Source organism: Protopterus annectens, chromosome 10.part0 (genome assembly GCF_019279795.1).
Source record: "Protopterus annectens isolate FY-2018-M chromosome 10.part0, PAN1.0, whole genome shotgun sequence".
Lineage (NCBI taxonomy): Eukaryota > Metazoa > Chordata > Ceratodontiformes > Protopteridae > Protopterus > Protopterus annectens.
In genome coordinates, this window is record NC_056744.1 from 24,850,428 (window position 1) to 24,870,238 (window position 19,811).

Consider the following 19,811-nt stretch of genomic DNA (forward strand, 5'->3'; position numbering starts at 1 on the left):
ACAGCAGTGTAGTCTGCCACAAAACATATTTACTTGCTGTGGGAGCCTGTGGCTAACTGTTTGTGTGTTGCAGCCAAGAAGGACCAGCTGGATGAAGTTGTATATCGAAGAGCCCGCCATGTCATAGGAGAGATCGTCAGAACTGTCAGGGCAGCAGACGCTCTTAAAGAAGGCAACTACCAGGAGTTTGGGAAACTGATGGTGGAGAGTCACAACTCGCTGAGGTATTATACAATTGCATAGCGTAGACAGACAGACAGAGATTCACAGTTACATAAAGAGCTGCTGAGTGGTAACACAGCTATAGTTAGCATTTAGTAAGCATGTCATTTTTTTAAAAAAGATGCAGTTGAACAGTTTGTATCTTTCAGATGATTTATGCAAATTTTGCCGAGCAATTTGTGTTTTTACAGGGTAGTACGAGCACCATGTTTTCATATTTTTTTGGAATAAAATGAGCAGTTGTAGTATAATGTAATTTGTAGACTGTGTTGTATTGGAAGAAGGTACTGAAAAGGTAAAAAATGTCCTATTTTTCTTAGATGGTATGAAAACTGAGATATTTTTTGAATTTAGTGTTTTGCTTTGCTATTATTTAGAAACCTATATCAAAATATTGAATGGATGTGACAATACATTTTTGAAATTTGTGGGTGGTATCCTGGAATTCTGTTAAAACATATTTAATAGTTTTCTAACTATGTTAACAGGATGCTGTGCCTTAGAATGAGTCATCTGACAGGCTGGGATAAATCAGCACACCATATAATTTCTATGGCTTGAATTAAAAAAAAAATTCCCCTTTCTCCTGGTGGGGGGGGGGTCTATTTCATTTCTAAGGATTATAATTTGATCTTTGGGGGGGGGGGTGGCGGTGCAAAACTAGGGGAATATATACATCCATGTACATGCACACGAGTCCACTTTTAAATCCAGAAATACCAAAATCTCGAGTTTTGAGATACCGAACTCCAAACATCGAGAGTTCGGTATCTCGAAATTTAAAAGTGGTCCAAAAAAAAAAAAAAAAAAACCTAAGATAATGTGTTTGCAGGGTGGCAAGCCCCCCTGCACCCCCACACCCCCATACTTAAATATACCAACTCCGAGATCGCACTACCGTGAAGAGAACGGTAAGTACAAAAGGAGCATTACCATTCTCTTCACTCTAGCGCAGTCCCGGAGTTGGTATATTTAATTAGGGGGGTGTGGGGGATGCAGGGGACTTGCCCCCCTGCAAACACATTTTTTTAGCTGTGTCTTTTTCTTTCTTTCTTGGGCCACTTTTAAATTTTAAGATACTGAAATCTCGATGTTTTGAGTTTGGTATTTAAAAACTCGAGATTTTGGTATTTCAGGATTTAAAAGTGGACCCACATGCAAACACACATATATATTATATATATATATATATATATATATATATATGTGTGTGTGTATATATATATATATATATATATATATATATATATATATATATATATATATATATATATATATATATATATATATATATGTACGTATGTATGTGTATGTGTATACACACACACACACACACACAAAGTCTAAGGTTGAGGTGTCTTTGAGTATTCCTAGAGGAATCTTAAAATTAGTATTTATAAGTAGCGGGGGTGAATGGGCACAGTGCCTCTACAAAACACATTTTATTTATTATAATCATAGTTTATTTCTTAAATATGTTGGTACCTGAAGGATTGGGTGATGCACTTCTCATAGGGAACCTTCCAGAAAATAACTATTGTTGGCTACTAGCGAAGTATACCTCTCGACTCCCCAGAATTTCACAAATGTCCACATTTTTGTCTTATATTTTCAGTCCATCTCATAAAATCTGTGGTTTGCTGACCATCATTGAGGATTGCAGTCACTAACTAAATGACTAAAGTTTCAAACTTCATATCCTACAGAAAATGCATGACAATATAAAACCTGGTATTCTCAAAACTTTCTTAGTTGATAAGAGCAAAATGTAAGATCTCTACAGAATTTTGGGGCTTTGTTGCTCCATTATTTTTGCCTTTGTCCCTGATTCTAGTACTAAGAGATTGACAGGAATACTGAGGAATAATCCTTGGTGGTTTGGTGTGTCTAGGGACACTGCTGCATCAGCAGGTGGTGTGGGGTTTTAAAGATCCTTCCAGAAGCAGCAGTTCCCTTGCTCGGCAATTTTAGAAAATCCTATAGACTCGCACTGTAAGTGTCACATCACTGCCATTACACTGCACTGTCACTGTTTGTCTCTGACAGAAAACCTTCAGCACTTATGGAGTTTTGAAGGAGAGAGCCCATCCAGTAACCCATTATATGTATTTTCTACTAAGGAACTGGTCCATATGTTTTTTACTTGAATATTTAAAAAAAAAAAAACAGCACAAGACAGCTTTGACAGGGATTAATGAGGAGTACCTGAATAGCACTTTTCTATATTCAGAATATTATAGATCATCTGAAAATGTGGCTACTGCATTTGCATTACTGCAAATGAGCTTTCCTCTCTGGTCCAAGATGCAACAACCCGCTCCCAATGTTCCTAGACTGAATGCTGTAGTTAAATCAAAAGGTGCTTCAACAAAGTATTAGGTTAAAGGTTTGTACACACAACGAAGTATTAGATTAAGGGTGTGCACACTTATGCAACCAGCATATTGTAGGTTTTTTATTTTTTATATTTTTCCCCTAACAGATTTGTTTGTTTTTCAATTAAATTGTACAGGTTATAGGTCACATTAAAGGTGGGAAAAGTTTTGAAATGATTTATTCTGGTCTTATTTTTTATATCGCAAAAATCTGGCATTTTAACAAGGGTGTGTAAACTTTTTCTATCCACTATGTATATGTCTATATATATATATATATATATATATATATATATATATATATATATATATATATATATATATATATGTGTGTGTGTGTGTATAAAATGTGTGTGTATGTATACATATACAGTACTATACCTCCTTCCACTGACATATAGAATACAGCATATGTAAACCACTCACTTCCCCAGTTGAGACTAAACTATAATGCAGACTTCCCAGAAATGAAAATGTATTACTGTATCTCCATAATCACTAATGCATCTTGGATTAATATATATTCATTTTTTATTTACTTACATAGTGGAGACTCACTTTTTTAGTAACTTAGATGATGTATTTTATTTTTAAGTAATTGTGATTATTTGAAAATGATATTCTAAGCCCCTGCTTCATTATCATCAGTTCAGCGAATCTACATAGTTGACTAAATCCATCTCTCTCATAATGCCATGTCCATCATGAGGGAGAGGGCCTACTTTTCAAATTTGACACAGACTTTAGTTAAGCAGCAGGCAGTGACTGAGATTCCACTGAAGATCTGCTGTAAGTCTTGCATCGTTTACCTATCAAATATTTTGTTTTAATTTGCATTTGCAGGGACGACTACGACGTTAGCTGTGCAGAACTAGATGAGCTGGTTGAACTGGCAATGAAGGTGGAAGGTGTTTATGGTAGTCGAATGACAGGAGGTGGCTTTGGAGGATGTACTGTCTCTCTAGTGGAAGCCGGGGCTGTGGAGAAAGCTATTCAACAAGTCAAGGTAAAACAATCATGTGGGGAAGTAATTTTTGCCAACTGTGTACCTGAAATGTTACAAAAACAGTATACTGAAAATTTGTGAATCATGCATTCTGCAGAATTAAGCTTTTAATTTAAGTTTGGTTGCTCGTACTTATAGTTTTTACTACAAAGGCACAGTGAGGTAAAATGGCTTTATCTGACTTTGAAGCTGCAGTGGATAGCATTTGAGATTTCTTCTTGTCATGTCCCTGACTTAGCGCATGATGTGATGTCATGTGTCATGTGCCAGCCCAGGAGGGTACACAAAACCAGAGCTCTTTTCAGTTTTTAGTGCTGATGTACATCATTGTGAAGTTCCCACAGTTGATGTCTAAAACTGCAGCAACGCTTTAAGCATTCCTGTGGTTATAATAGCATATGGCAGGACTCCCAGCAGCACTGCTTTCATTGCTTGTAAGAGATGGCCATTGTTAAACACTCGCACATGTCTGCTCTTTAACCAGCCACAAGAGAAGATAAGAGAACATGTACACCTTTGTCATAATCACAGACTATGGCAGCTTTGAAAGATGGCAAACACAGTGACTAACAGGATGGCCCTTTCAGCCATCCCAGTTGTGTTAAACATATGGGAGAAAGTAAAAGCTCTGTATGCACTGCCCAGAGTTTCCAATCACAAAATTACAGTCTTTGCCAACAATGACCCCTCAACCAGTGAGGGAATGACCTCACATCTTTTGTTGATTAAGAGCAAGTGAGGTAGGAGAAGTGAACTTGGGCATCCTCCTTGGGATCTATATCCCTGGGTGTTATTGTTGCCTTTTCCACAGTTTTGTTTCTGAAACCTGAATGTGCCTTACAACCTCACTCTAAGTGAGCCTTAACCTCCACCTTCCCCATAAAGGGTCTGTGATTCACCTCAGAATCATTTTTTAACCGCCTTTATTAAAATTTCACTTGACATAGGCACACACACAAATTAATAGAAAAGAAAACAAACCACTTAATATTTTAACATTTACACACACAGTATCCATTACGTTTTCTTTCTTTATAACAACCGTCTTTCAGTTCAGTACTGCATAAAACAATTATTGCCTTCCTTTAAACTTCACTCCTCCTCCTGAACATTATTCTGTGTGTATTGTTTCCAAAAATTCCATTTATTTTTGTATAATTTCCTCTTTCCCTTTTCTAAAGATCCCACCTCAAATTCTTTGATCTTTACAGTATTCATTACTTTGGTCAAGGGTTCTTATCCCGTAGTCGAACTTCTGCAAGTTCGAACCACTTATGGTTGAGACCATAAGTTCGAATTTGTAAAATTTCGAGCGTTTGAATGGAAATCTCCATAAGCGGAGGTTTCCATTTTGTTCAATGTGGTGCGATCTTGGAGTTGGTATATTTAAATAGTGGAGGGTGTGGGGGGGTGTGCTTACAACTATTTATTTTGCTGTCCGTTGTTTTTTTTTTTTTTTTTTTTCCGTAGTCGAAGTTTTGTAACTTCAAACATAATGGTTTGACCATTAGGTGTTCGGAGTTATGGAACTTCGACTATGTGATGCAGATCCTTTGGTCAAGATTGGTTTAGATTTTTATTTCCATTTTTAGTAACTGCTGTTTGACAGCCAACAGCATTGAACTTAACTATGCGTTACTATTCTATGCAATTCGGATCCTGTGTCTCTGCTCAAAAGAATAATTTCTTTAGTTAGACATTCTCCCCACAGTATGTCTAATATACAACTTTGTAGGGATTTTTTTTTTTAATCTGCCAAATCATTATACTTACAAAAAGCTTGTCCCCAGTTACCGCTTGCTTTCCTGTCACCCATCCAGCATTTTCAGTTTATCTGAGAACACTCTCTAAAGTCTTCTTGGGGTATAAAAATCCCTATGCAAACACCTCCATGCACAAATCCTAAGCCTTCTGGACTTTGTCACATTCTTGGGAGCCATATATATGTCCACCCGTTGTAAAATGCTTTCCTAGTCTGTCTTCAGTTTTTTCTAACCTCCTCTGATTGATTCTTGTAGTAATCGTGCAGTATTGTATATGTTCTACTAATTATCCCCTTTTTAATAACATTTTTGTCCTAGATTCAATTAAAAACTCTACCAGAGCAGGTCTTTCATTTAGGACTTCCCTTTCTCTTTGTTTGTCTATACTGTTATCAATCCCTTATAGGGAAGGCAGTCTCTAGCCTGCAGTCCAGAGTTGTTCTTCACCTTGTACATTCCCATCTCTAATTATTTGCTCCCACTACTTTGGTTCCTTTTTATGAATATAATATATATTTTTTAATTTCTCCAAGTCTTTTGAGTTTCTAATACCATGATGGGACTGGACCACATTCCTAAGTCAAAGTATGATTAAAGTTCATGAAATTAGTATTGTTTCAGTCTTTGATGTTAGCCAGTAGTGCTCTTTGCAGCACCCGCAACGTGCCCAGTAATGACAACTTCTGCAGTTTGTATGGAGTTACATGTATTGGTAACATATCTAAATACCACTGTAAATTTTTTTTTATAAAACCCATTGCTCCTACTACTGTTGGAACTGTCTGGGTGTCTTTCTTCCACACTGCTCCCCTTTCTGCCTGCAGATCCTGATATTTTAGAACTTTGTGTGTCTCTGTATGCAAGACACTTTAGTCAGTGGGTGCAGCAGTTTCAATGATCAATGTTACTAATAATATAATATAATAATAAAATAATTATGAATATAATATTCTGTATGGTGGTGGTTATTCTCCTTAAGGATCTGCGTCCAAAATGCAGGGGAAGCTTATCATTTGACCTCTCATCAAGCTGAGAAGGAGATCTCCGAGTAGGATTGAGGAGACTCATGATGATCCTTCTGCTCTTGGTTCAAATGCAGCTTAGCTCTATGGATGGGAAACAGAACAGTTACCCCAGAACTGCCCCCTCTACTAGCAGTGGACAGAGGCCACTCTTTAAATGCTTTATCCCACTCATGGTCTCCTCCAATTATCTATAGTATGATCCTAGTTATTCTCATTAGGAGTAATATATAATCGACCATGGGATGGGTAAGGCCAATCTGTAACCAAATGGGATAGGTTTCTCGAGCACAAAAAGGGAAATTTAATAGGCTTAAAATTGCCTGCAAGGGCAGCTAGCCTAGTACTTACCTATGAACCTACAGTGAGTCCATGGATATGGCCCAGGTATTGGCTGCACAATGCAGTGTTTGGATGGTGTGTGCAGTGTCTAGTTGCATCTCTCCTCATTAGCATGTTAGCACAACCTTTGGGGCCATGGGTCGATGCAGAAGTTAGGTCTTACACAAGCCTGTGAAAACCAAGCAGAACTTCCAGCATGCATTGCTGCAAGTACTCGGGCATTGTTGCCTGACACCCAACACCTACCTGCCATTCACTTATCTTGCACATTTGGTGAGATCAGGATACCTCTTTGCTGGAGGTAGTGTCTCCCTCTCCGTTATACTGTTTCTGAGAAGGAGAACTGAGGATCTTGAAGTCCTTGTGTCCAAGACAGACAAGGATAATGAGTCTCTCCTGATGACTGCTCTTGTGTGGTGACTGTCAGACTCCTGAAGTCCACTTTGTACTTGGATTTGTTTTTTATGACTTCACCCAACCAACATCTGTCCAAGGAGCAGCTCCCTAAGGATGTCCTCCTAAGAGGGAAGATACCATTTATAAAAACTGTATGTAGTGGAGTGATACCCACTAAATATTCCAGTCCATTCCTGCATCATCTCTTGTTCAGCACAAGCTCCAGAAAGCCAAATCACATTCAAGCTTGCTGTTGTATATTTAGTCCAAACAATATGGGTAAGAGGCTGTTCTTTTGCATCTGGGTCATGCATATATTCCACATCTAGACCATCCCTATGGGCCAGGTCCTGAAAAAAATGACAGCGCTCCCTGACTGTGGAATCAAGTAGTCACTGGAAAAGACCCTTACAGTGGCTTCATCGGTGGATTTTCTTACAGCCCTGTGTGACTTCAGCTGTGCTACTGATGCATCCAGTGAACCAGTTTAGGTATGTGCCTGCATCAAATGATATGGCCTAAGCTATTTTCAGTTTAATTTCTCCAACTGCTTAGATTTTTACATATCTTGCTAGAAATGGACCCCGTTCCTAAGTCAAGACATAATTAAATGTCATGAAATCAATTTTGCTTCTTCCTTCTGGAGCTGTAGACAAGGGACTGGAACCCAATCAACAAAACAAGAAATAAAATTAATACAACGAATTCTTGTTATGTAGAAGGAAGGATGGAATCTCAGTGTTTGAGAGTCTTACAGCTTAAGGGTCTGGGTTTCACTTCTTACCACTAGTCATGGAGTTTGCATGTTCTCTCCTTATCTTTGTGGGTTTTTCTCCAGGTACACTAGTTTCCTTCAACCTCATAAATATGCCGGTTCATAGTTTATTCAAAACTGCCATATGTATTGCATTTCCATTGGCATTTTGTCATGAGTCTTTGCTGAAAATTGAGATAGAGCAGTTTAGATAAATAGCTAACAAATGAATAAAATAAAATTAAGCTAAGTTAAAGAGGTGGTTTCAGACACTTGGGTCTTTGGCAGTAGAGAAAATCACCCTCATTTGGACAGCAGTTGGCTTCACTTTACTGCTTGGCTGCTTCCTTAGACTAAGGATCTGTCAGAGACTCAGAAGAGAATAAAGCAGACAGAAAACCCTCCAGTTGCTTGACATATTCTTAAAAGTGCATATTAACGTGCACATTCTGTTTGTTTCCTTAAAATCTGCAGAATCAAGGCACCAGAAACTTTTCAGTTGTATAATAAAAGTTACTCTAATGGCCCCTCTTGACCCCGGGACAGTAATCGAGTCACTAAGAACACTGGAATGGATTTACACAGTACTTCAAATGCAGCTGTCTGCATCAAATGCAGTTTCCCTCAAGAGCACAAAGGGAAACTGCTCCAGACCTGGGACTGGACACTTTCTCCAGATCCCAAACAAGACTTAACTAAGATTTAACTTGGAGCAATGTGTCCCATTTCCAAGTATCTGACACACACACACACACACACACACACACACACACACACACACACACACACACACACACACACACACACACACACACACACACTTGAATATATGATACACACACACACACACACACACACACACACGCACACGCACTCTTGAATATCTGATTTTTTCACACACACACACACTCTTGAATATCTGATTTTTTCACACACACACACACACACACACACACACACACACACACACACACACACACACACACACACACACACACACACACTCTTGAATATCTGATTTTTTACACACACACACACACACACACACACACACACACATATACACAGGCACACACACCTGGAAAAGGCTGACACAGACTAACAATCTGCCTCCTCTCTCCAGACTGTAAGGTAGATTGCTGCCACCAGTCAAATACTCCACAGCAAAGGTAACTAATTATACTCTGCCAAATTAATACTGATATAAATGGTTGTGTGTGACCAAAGCAGTAAGGCTTATCGGAGTGGCCACAGTGTCACTAAAATAAGCACAAGTACTCTCAAGATGTTAAACATATTCTCTAAAAGACTAGCCACCATGAAAAGGTATAAAACTATTTAATAATGGATAATAAAATAGAGAACAGGAGAATACTAAACATCAGAGTTTCCAGTCACAGGAAATATAAAAATAACACAGCTGGATAGAATCTCGCTGATGTAGAAAAAATACTACTAAACTAATCTCACTGTGTTCTTTCACATAAACATACTAAAAATAAGTAAATAAGCTTAAAAAGTTTTTTATTATATTATTACTATGTAAGGCTGGATGAATAAAAAAGGGTAGTGTGTTTGTGAAAAATATCAAGTTTATAGTTTGATAGATCTTAACTTCAGCAAAGGTACTAATGAAATGGTATAATTTAGTCCATGGGGTCTGTTGGCCTCCAACACGACCTGCCAAAAGGTCTCCCTGTATTCTAGTTTTGTTTCCCAGGGATTACCCCTAATGTCCCTGGGTACCATTTTTAAAACAAGAAATAAAAAACTTGCATTTGGACATTCAACAGTATGTCTAAAAAGGGCATTTTTGGTGTTCCTCTTCCTGACATCATTCAGATGTTCATAAATTCTGCATTTTAATAATCTTTCCATTTTTCCCACATAAAAAGCTTCACAGAAGTTACAGGTGGCCAAGTAGACAAGCCCCTGTGAGTTGCAATTAGGATATATTTGCCTGTCAAAAGTTTGTTTCTAGCTGTTAAAAAGAATTCTTCCTTGTGCAAAATATAACTTCACTGTGGGCAAGCTCCACATTTGTAGGTACCACCCTTTCTGTGGGAATAAATGTGCATGTGTTGAGCATATTCTAACAAATTCTTAATATTTTGCCCTTTCCTAAAAAAACACCTTAAAAGGTTTCTTCTTCAGGTTGTCTAAATCTGTAAGTTCAGAAAATTGCTGCCATTCTTTTTTCAAAATATTTTTTATGTGGTAGGCATCCCCACTAAAATTAGTAACAAAACCCCTGCCATATCCATGCTCAGAGGCTTTCTGTTCTGTTATGTTTTTTTGATGAAAGAAATCCTGAGTCTAAAATTGGGGGGTATTTTTCCTTTCTACCCTGAAAAATCTCATTGCTGACCCTTCGGATCATATCCCTAGGATAGCCCCTCTCCACAAACATATTCTCCAATGTAGTGCACTGCTTGTGGAAATCCTCTTCTAATAAGGTCATACAACTGGCTCGAACATATTGCCCCTTGATGATCCCCTTCTGAAATGCCGGATGTGCACTAGAATAACTGATGTATGTATTTGAGAAGGTCTCCTTTCTAAAAATAGTAGATTTGAAACCACCTTGAGTTTTGTGAATAGACATGTCCAAGTAATTAAGATGGTCAAATGTCACCTTGTGCCTAAATTTCAAAAAGGTTGTAGTTTGTGTCAAGTATTGAATGAAATCAAGTATGTCAAGACTCTCATCCCAAAAAACACAGATATCGTCTAGGTATTTAGTATGGATCTTCCAACAACTGGAATAGTGGCAAGAACTTATGAACTTGTTCCCATACAGATAGAATGATGTTGGCATAAGTGGGGGCACAACTGGCCCCCATCGCTACTTCCTGTTCCTGTCAGAAAAATTCCCCTTCAAAGAACAGGAAGTTATTCTTGAGAGCAAGTTCAGCCAGTTCTAGGCTGAGAAAAATATCATTTTCAGAGACCGACGAGTTTTTTCTAAGTGCCTTTTCTAATAATTCCAAACCTGTATCTTGTGGGATTATAGAAAATAAGTCTACCACATCTATAGTAACAAACTTCAAATTATTGGAAAAATATTCAGACTTGACCCTACATAAAAAAATCCCAAGAGTCCCTCAAAATGCGTTTCCCCTTTTCACAATGTTTTTAATTTCCAATCAAGATATTTAGCCACGGGTGCTGTTTTAGACCCTTCAGAGGCCATAATTGGTCTAAGTGGAGGGTCCAAAGCATCTTTATGGAACTTAGGTATTCCAGAAATAGAACTGACTCTTGGTTTTTCATTTTCCAAATGTGTATAGGTGTCAAAATCTATGACTCCTTGGTCAAACAGGTTCTTCAAGGCAAGATCTGTTTTTTTTTATAAGAGATGTTAATTTCATTAAAAGATACCTTACTGTACCTGCTTTCATCATTAAGAATAGTTAACATCTTAGCCTCATACAGAATTTTGTCCCTTAGGACAATACCACCACCCTTATCAGGTTCCATGACCCTGATGAGTGGGTTAGAACACAATTCTGTTGACAACCTTTTTTCACCAGTATATAATTGCACCTGATTTTATTTTCCCTTTAAGGTTTTCTAATTTACTTCTCAATAACCAACTCCAAATTTCTCAGCTGAGAATGTAGAGAGGGTTAAAGATACTAGGTTTTCTTGGAGAAATAGAGCAGACTGAAGAAGGGGAGCCCCCCCCCCCCAACACGTTTTCCAAATTAGGCTTCCTTATGAACATCTTCAGGTCTAATATAACCTGGGGAAGGTTACTTTTTTCAGAGGGATAAACTTAAAACCCTTCATGAACAAATTAAAATAATCTAGTGTAATGTCCAAACAACTGTAGTTAAAAATGTGAAAACCCTGCTAGCTGACAACTTTGTTTTCATGTCTAACATGCCCGTTTTCAGTTAATTCAGGGTCTAACGTGTCTACCCCTGAACCCCCCTTCTTTCTGCTTGTAATTGTCCCTGTAAAAATGGTTACCGTTGTATTTATCTCTAAGCCTCTCTGACCTACGTGGAGGGGTATAATCATTAGGGGTGTTGTAATCATCATGTTCCCCTGTATTGTAGGTCTCTTGGTCATGTATAACTTCACCATTGTTGTCAGTTCCCAGTTGGTGTGAAGAATTCGAGGCCCGTACAAAATTACCTCCCCGGGAATACTGACTGTTAAACTATATCTTTGGGGGGGGGGGTGGATAGTGTTTGCCCTCCCTGTATTCCTTAATCTCCCTGTCTATTTTTTTATATTTCCTGTTTAGAATCTCAGTGCATTTTTCATCCACAAAATGACTGACATCATAATATCTAGCTTTTTCTACTTCAGTAGCAAACATTAAATTGTTAGCAATACATTGGTTCAGTCCATCAATTTGTTCCTGTAAAGTAGCCATTTCCCTTTCAGTATTCTTAATAATGGCTTTTAATATTTCTAATCCACATTGATCAAAAATATTAATCAAATAATTGTGGAAATCAGAGCCAACACAAATGTTATTAGGGTACTTAAAGACCCGAAGGCCCTTGGGTACCACACCAAGATTTATGAATTTGTTTAAGAAAAGATGGTCTATACTGAGAGTCTTAATAAAATGTCATGTAACTTGCTGAAACTGTCCCTAAACATGTTATTGTTTCCCCCATTCATATCGTTAACAGAGCGCTTTTGAAACATAGGCTTATTACGAAGCCAAGTATTTAAATCCACTTGTTCATGGTTGAAAAGTCCTTTTCCACTTTCTGGATGTAATGCAGCATCTCACTGAGTCTGAAAAATAGCAGGCATTAAATTCCATACTTCCACATTAATGAGTAATGCGTTGGTGTTGTCATCTTCCCCATCCAATTAGTTGTTCTGTGCCATCACATTACGTCACTGCAGTCCTGAATGGAGCAATACTTCCTGGTTACCGGGAAGGGAAGCATTAGAAAATAAAACAGATAACCCATGTCCTATAGGGGTTAACAAATTTACCAGTTAGGTCAATTGACCTGCGATTTTCCAAAATTCACCAACCTCGGACCCTTTGTATCCTTCCAAACGGTTACTAGGGAATTGTGCCTTTCAGGAGACTCCATATTATATGGTATGCAAACGAAACAGGAATATGTCCAGCAAAAATAACACCAAGAACCACAAAATCTGGACACAAAGTAGGCACTATAACTGGTGTAGAATCCACTCGTTTAATAGACAAAAACTCTAAAATTAATGCCACACAAAATAAAAAATGCGTTTTCATCCAAGTATCACTCAGACTTCATCAGATAATTCATTAATGATAAAACCCCATTTTTATAATACTGTCAATCAACCATTAATCCAACAATTAAAATTTAAAGGTACATGATACAAATGCACTTGTTCAAAATGCAATAGGACCAAAAGCCATACTTTTTCCTGTTCCTTTTTATACTGTTAAAATACATAAGAATACTAAAAATAAGTAAATAAGCTTAAAAAGTTTTTTATTATATTATTACTATGTCAAGCTGGATGAATGAAAAAGGGGGGTGTGTATGAGAAATAATATTATTTCTATAATTTGGCAGATCTTAACTTAAGCAAAGGTACTAATGAAATGGTATAAATTAGTCCAGAGGGTCTGCTGGCCTCCACACAATCTGCCAAAAGGTTTCCCTGTATTCTAGTTTTGTTTCCCAGGGACCACCCCTAATGTCCCTGGGTACCATTTCTAAAACAAAAAATAAAAAACTTGCGTTTGGACATTCAACAGTTTGTCTAAAAAGGGCATTTTTAGTGTTCCTGTTCCTGACATCAATCAAATGTTCATAAATTCTGCGTTTTAATAATCTTTCTGTTTTTCTATGTGGGAAAAAATGGAAAGATTATTAAAATGCCTCCTTTTGGCAGGTCGTGTTGAAGGCCAACAGATCCCCTGGACTAAATGATATTAGCCTGACATAATAATAATATAATAAAAAGCTTTTTGTTTAAGCTTATTTACTTATTTTTAGTATTTTTTATGTATTTTAACAGTATAAAAAGGTACAAGAAAAAGTATTGTTTTTGGTCCTATTGCATTTTGAATAAGTGCATTTGTATTGCGTACCCTTAAATTTCAATTGTGGATTAATGGTTGATTGACGGTATTATAAAAATTGGGTTTTACCATTAATGAATTATCTGATGAAGTCTGAGTGATACTTGCATGAAAACGCTTTTTTTTAAATTTTGTGTGGCAAAAGTGTTTGTCTATTAAACGAGTGGATTATACACCAGTTATAGTGCCTGCTTTGTGTCCAGATTTTTTGGTTCAACAGTTGAGAATTTACATAAAACTCCACAGTACAATAAATCAAGATAAAGGTGTAAATGTAGGGATTCTACATTTTACTTCCTGATCCATCAGTGACTGAGCAGGCAAAATGGTTTTCTACATTCTCTGTAAAGCTAATGGTGAATCTGATTTAAAAGTCCCTGTTAATACTCTTATTTCTGTCTGTGCTGGTCTCTAGATTTGACTATAATTCTGGGTGTGGTTAAGATCAGAGCAACTTGATGAAACTTCCATTGTACTGAAAATCTTTTGAGCTCCATATTTATATACTTTGAAAAGTGTGAAGGAACGTAAACTGCAATTACAACAAAAGCAGCAACTTCCAAAAAATGCTGTTATACCTATAATGTATTTTTTGTGGGGAGGGAACACTGTAACCCCCCCCCCCCAACATGATGGTTGTCCTCCATACCACCTTCTATTCATATATTCTGCCTTCAAGATCACCGCACATCAAGTCATGACAGAAAAAAATCCTTAGGCCAGCTGTTTTATCTGGTCAACAAAATCAGTAAATGAGTGAAATAAATGTCTGTGTTTGCAGCAGAGTTCATATGGCTATGTTAAGGCTTGAATGGAATACACTCTTCATAGCTTCAATTGTTAGCTTTAAACTGCATGGGTCGTTCCTTATTTCAGATGCTGTATGGCTATGGCCCTCCTCTTGGCCTCCCTTCCCACCAGTTCTATTTGACCTGTAAAAATAGATGCACTACATGGCTCTCAACCTACAGACATTGAAAGTTAGAAAAGCCCTTGAAAAGTAGGTAAATCTAGCCAAAAATGTGGCCGTATAATTAGTGTGAAATTAGAATACCAAATAGCATATAACTGTTCCTAATTCCAGTATTAATGTGGGATACTACTCAGAAACACATGAAAGTGATACACTACAGTGTAAAATCTGTAGACTTTAATGAATTGTATTGTAGAATTGTAGCACACAAGATAATTTATTTTTTATTCTACAACATGGAGATGTAAGATGTGTGTCCACTTTCTTTAAATTATTGGTGCCAATAATTTATTGAACATGTAGTGTGGTTTCCCATGTATTACTGCTTCAAGCAGTGTGTGTGTGTGTGTGTGTGTGTGTGTGTGTGTGTGTGTGTGTGTGTGTGTGTGTGTGTGTGTGTGTGTGTGTGTGTGAAGAGGGGTATGCAGAAAATTGTGTGAAGAGATAAATCAAGCCTGAAAATAGGGCCTTACCTGCCAAAATATGTGCATCGTGTGCGGGTGTAAATCAGGCCTGAAAATAGTAACATTTCTCCAAAATAGGGACATTTGAGAGGTCTGATGCTCCGTCGCCCTTCCAGAGTCTACTACCTATTAAAATAAGGATGTTGATTCTGATTCCAGCACATACAAACCTTGAATCTTCATATATCTGTTCCCTCACAGATTGAGATGTTTTGATTCTTTTTCTAGTATGAGATGTTTTTAATCCACATCCTTTTGATTTTATCACAAAACTGCACTTACTTAATTCACTAATTTCTGCAGTGATATTGACAAAACAGAACCTGTGCAGTGGAGGGAAGCAAAACTGCTATACAAGATCTACACCCAAAGACTTGATGTTTGGTATGTGTACCATGGAATAAAGAAAGGAGGTGTGAAAGGGAAGCATTGAAAGAAATTAGTAAAGTCTAGGAAGGCAGTGCTTTTCAGATGAGGACATATTCAAGAACAAAAAATGCACAAGTGAAAAATGCAGGACAAATCCAGATGGTTAAGTATTTTACACAGAATAGGCTTTAGATGCATGGACCACTCTTCTGAGATGGTTGTAGAATGAAAAGCACTGATTGAATTTAATACATATAAATAAAGCATTTGTAATGGGATGTAAGAATTAGCATGTTTGTTAAGAAACTGCAACAAACGCAGTATAAAAGATGCACCATGTGTGCTTATCTGCCACTTGCCTCTCTGGTTTTGCATATTGCCTTGTATTTGCTGGAGCCATTCTTTCAGGGATGGGGGTATCATTTGTTTCTATGTAAGTGGGTTGGTGCAAAGATCTTCTGTCCACGACCCAGGCTACATAGTAAGTATGCATTACAATCCGAGCACACATGTATGGGATACTACTAGAACATACAAAGCTGTTCATGTATATATGCTGTTCAGGTTATTAGAGATAGATAATTCAAGTAGGAGTGTCTTGTGTTCTGCTTTGACAAATCTGTGTATCAAGGCCTCATCTAAGCTGTTTTTGCTTGTTACCTTACAAAACACACTCAATGTCTCAGTGTTCGGGCAGAATTAAATTTTTGCTCTGGTGTTTTCTCAGGATCTTCATTTTCTTGTTCCTGTCGTGGACTGATAGCACAGGTCTTAGTGGTAGGTTGGGAGAATTATGTCACAGTATAGTGGCATACATGTCCTAGTGCAACTCTTTTGTATGGTCGGCAGGTAATGACTGTTCTCAAAAATATCTCATCTTTTATAAGGATATTTGTTTCCTTTCATGATTTGACTTTTGCTAGCAGATAACTGCTTTGTCAACATAGGCTGCCCAGATCCTTGCATACTGCATAGGTGCATCTTCACCTTAGCTAACAGCATAGTTATATGCTTCTTTTGAGAGTCGTATTGCAAAATATTTCATCCCTTTTCACCACTTCTTAGTTTGTTATTGTAATGCTGCCATTGCTGGGTCCTTCTTCATACTTCCCAAATGCTACTGTAAACATGGCATTGTGTTGGGTACAGTGCAGACTGCATGGATACAGTGCAGTAGTATAGTGCAGGGATACAGTTCACACAGCATAGTGTTGGGTGCAGTGGTACAGTGCAGACAATATAGTGTTCAGTGCAGTGCATTGCTACAGTGAAGACATAGTGTTGGGTACAGTGCAGACAGCATAGTGTTGGGTACAATGCACAAAACATAGTGTTTGGTACAGTGGTTCAGTGCAGACAGCATAGTGTTGGGTACAGCACAGTTCAATGCAGACAGCATAGTGTTGGGTGCAGTGGTACAGTGCAGACAATATAGTGTTCGGTGCAGTGCATTGCTACAGTGAAGACATAGTGTTGGGTACAGTGCACACAGCACAGTGTTGGCTGCAGTGGTACACTGCACACAGCACAATGTTGGGTGCAGTGGTACAGGGCAGACAACACAGTGGTGGGTGCAGTGGTACAAGGCACACAGTACAGTGGTGGGTGCAGTGATACAGTGAACACATCACAGTGGTAGGTGCAGTGGTACAGTGCACACATGATATATATGAATAGCATTGGCGTACTGGTACTGCAGAATGTAAATAATGTATAGGATTCATTTTACAAATAAACTAAGCCATAAGGACATGTAGTACATGGACGAAGAGCATTTCTAAATTCTTAAAGTGCTCCATGCATTGTTATATATTTGCCTTTCATAGAACTAACTAATCTTGTATAATGGTAATGCACATCTAGTTCAGTGACAAAAATATGTTATGGTTTTATCTTTACAGGAGAACTACAGTGGCAAAGCAAGTTTTTATGTTACAAAGCCATCTGATGGAGCAAGTGTGTTAAACCTGTGACTGCTCATTCAGAAAGTGACTTGTTAGAAGGAACCAAAGTTTTCCCTTGTGCTTGCTCAAGGAGAACCCATGTTTAATATAATGGTTATTTTTGCTGTCAATGTAACATAACACACAAAAAATGGGTGTGAAATCCAGGTTGGTTTATTCATCCACCAGAAAGTCTTTGAATCCTGTTTTTATTATGAGAGTCTGTATCCCACAATGATCATCTAGCGTTTTCCCTGCACAGTGGCTGTATGGAACCACCCCCCCCCCCATGTGGGTTAACATTGTTTTGGCCTCTGTTCCTCTAGGAACCTAGAGTTAAGCACAAATAATGGTGTCATCATACACTGGAGGGGATATCAGGATTTTTTTTTTTTTTATTTATGCCAATACATTCCTCATTTTGCCATTGTTCTGGCTTGTGCAGTCATTGCTCTTCTGGGGCACATACAAACCTCTGGTTACACAATGCACCACAGCTACAAGGTTCATCTACACTGACCACCCAGTGGAACAACTCTGGCTCATCCCTGTCAAGTCAGGTGAGCTAACAACTGCTGCTCCTTACACACCCTCCTCATGCCAGCTTCAATACCTGGGTTGTTTGTCAGACCCAGTTTGTCTGGTGAAAGTTAGTGTCTTATCTCTCTCTGCCAGTGCAGCTGCTGAATCCTTTTCTTGAGTAGCTGCACATTATAATTAGTTCCTAGCCCTTGAGTAAGGTGGTATTCCAGTATTTTTGTATATTTCCATGAGAGATATCCTTCTGTAACTTTACAGAATAGCTCACATACAAGATGCTCATTCTCCTGTGACCGTGTTATTTCCCACAAAGATGGTAAGTCTTAATGAGTATCCTCAAGCCTGTAGGAGGGATACCCCACCATAGTCCAGTTAGCCATGAATTTAGAAAATGCTATTCCTTCATTACCGTGCCAGTAGTTTTACAAGAATGACAGCACTCTGTGGACACTTTCATCACCAGGTGATCGTACTATGTAATGTGAGGTTTAATCCGTCAGAAAGGAGATGCAGAAAATGCATCATGGGAAGTTTAAAGTTTTCAACATATTTCCATCTAGAAACACTTATACCAGTTCAAAATGATACAGAACCTTAATAATAAGAATGCTGCTTTAGTTTATTTTACTCTGCTTTATTAATTTTTGAATCATTCATATTAATTTTTTTTAATTTATTAGTATTGAATATTCTTATTTTGACTAAAATTAGCTGTTAAGCTTCTTGACTGTGCAAATTGTTTTTGATTTTGGGGAATATTTTGTATAGTTACTTTGATTAAACAAAAATGCAATAAATTAATAAAAAAAGAATGTCAAGTTCAATGTGCTTTTTTCTGCCTCACATTTTTTTTATTTATTTTATTTATTCTTTGTTTACCGGGAAAGCCCTGCTCAGCATATTTTCAAGTTCCGTAGACACTGATAGCTGAATAAAAAAATGGGAGACTGCACATTGGTGTATGGCTAGCACAGCTGCCTCACAGCACTTGTCTTTCCAATTCAGTTTTCAGCAAGAAAGCCTTATGTGTAGAATCTGCATGTCCTGCCTATATTCACGTGCGAGCTTTGTTTTTTCACAAGGTGCTTAGCTCTTCATGTATTCCAAAGACATGCTGATATGTGTTTTGGTGAGCACCAACATTGCCTGTACATGTGCATGCAGTATTCATGGTTCTGTGCAGTTTGAAATGGACTGGCGTTGCATCTAAGAATACTTTTTTTTTACCTAATGGCTGCTGATTGCTGGTGTAGAACCTGACTCCTCCACGGCCATGAATAAGTGAGTATTAGTAAACAAATCCAAAACTGACATCATTAGCAGGTTACAAAACTTAAAACATCTGAACTATATTTACTTTGGAAACTGGTTAATATTCCAAGACTCGTCAGTATGTGCCTTGGAGTAGTGAGACTGAATGAGTGAAAATCCAGACTGACATAACAATTGCAAGATTGACATTTCTCATAAGATTCCATTTTCTGGCAACAGTCTTGGCATTGGTATATACAAGTTGAGGGAATGCCTCCACATTTGGGGTGCAAAGGGAGGCAAACAGCTTTAAAAGAGAGCAGAATATTTGAC

The 19,811-nt window shown here is 37.8% G+C and overlaps 1 protein-coding gene across 1 annotated transcript in view; it reads left to right on the top strand.

The window, feature by feature from the left end:
- GALK1 (galactokinase 1) overlaps positions 1-19,028 on the top strand; it is a 211,921-nt gene extending 192,893 nt beyond the window's left edge. Inside the window, exons 5-7 of the mRNA XM_044084936.1 lie at positions 74-224; positions 3,441-3,603; positions 17,646-19,028. Of these exons, the coding sequence (XP_043940871.1) occupies positions 74-224; positions 3,441-3,603; positions 17,646-17,717 (386 nt within the window). The 3' untranslated portion in view covers positions 17,718-19,028. The remainder of the gene's footprint in view (positions 1-73; positions 225-3,440; positions 3,604-17,645) is intronic.
- The last annotated feature ends 783 nt before the right edge of the window (positions 19,029-19,811 follow it).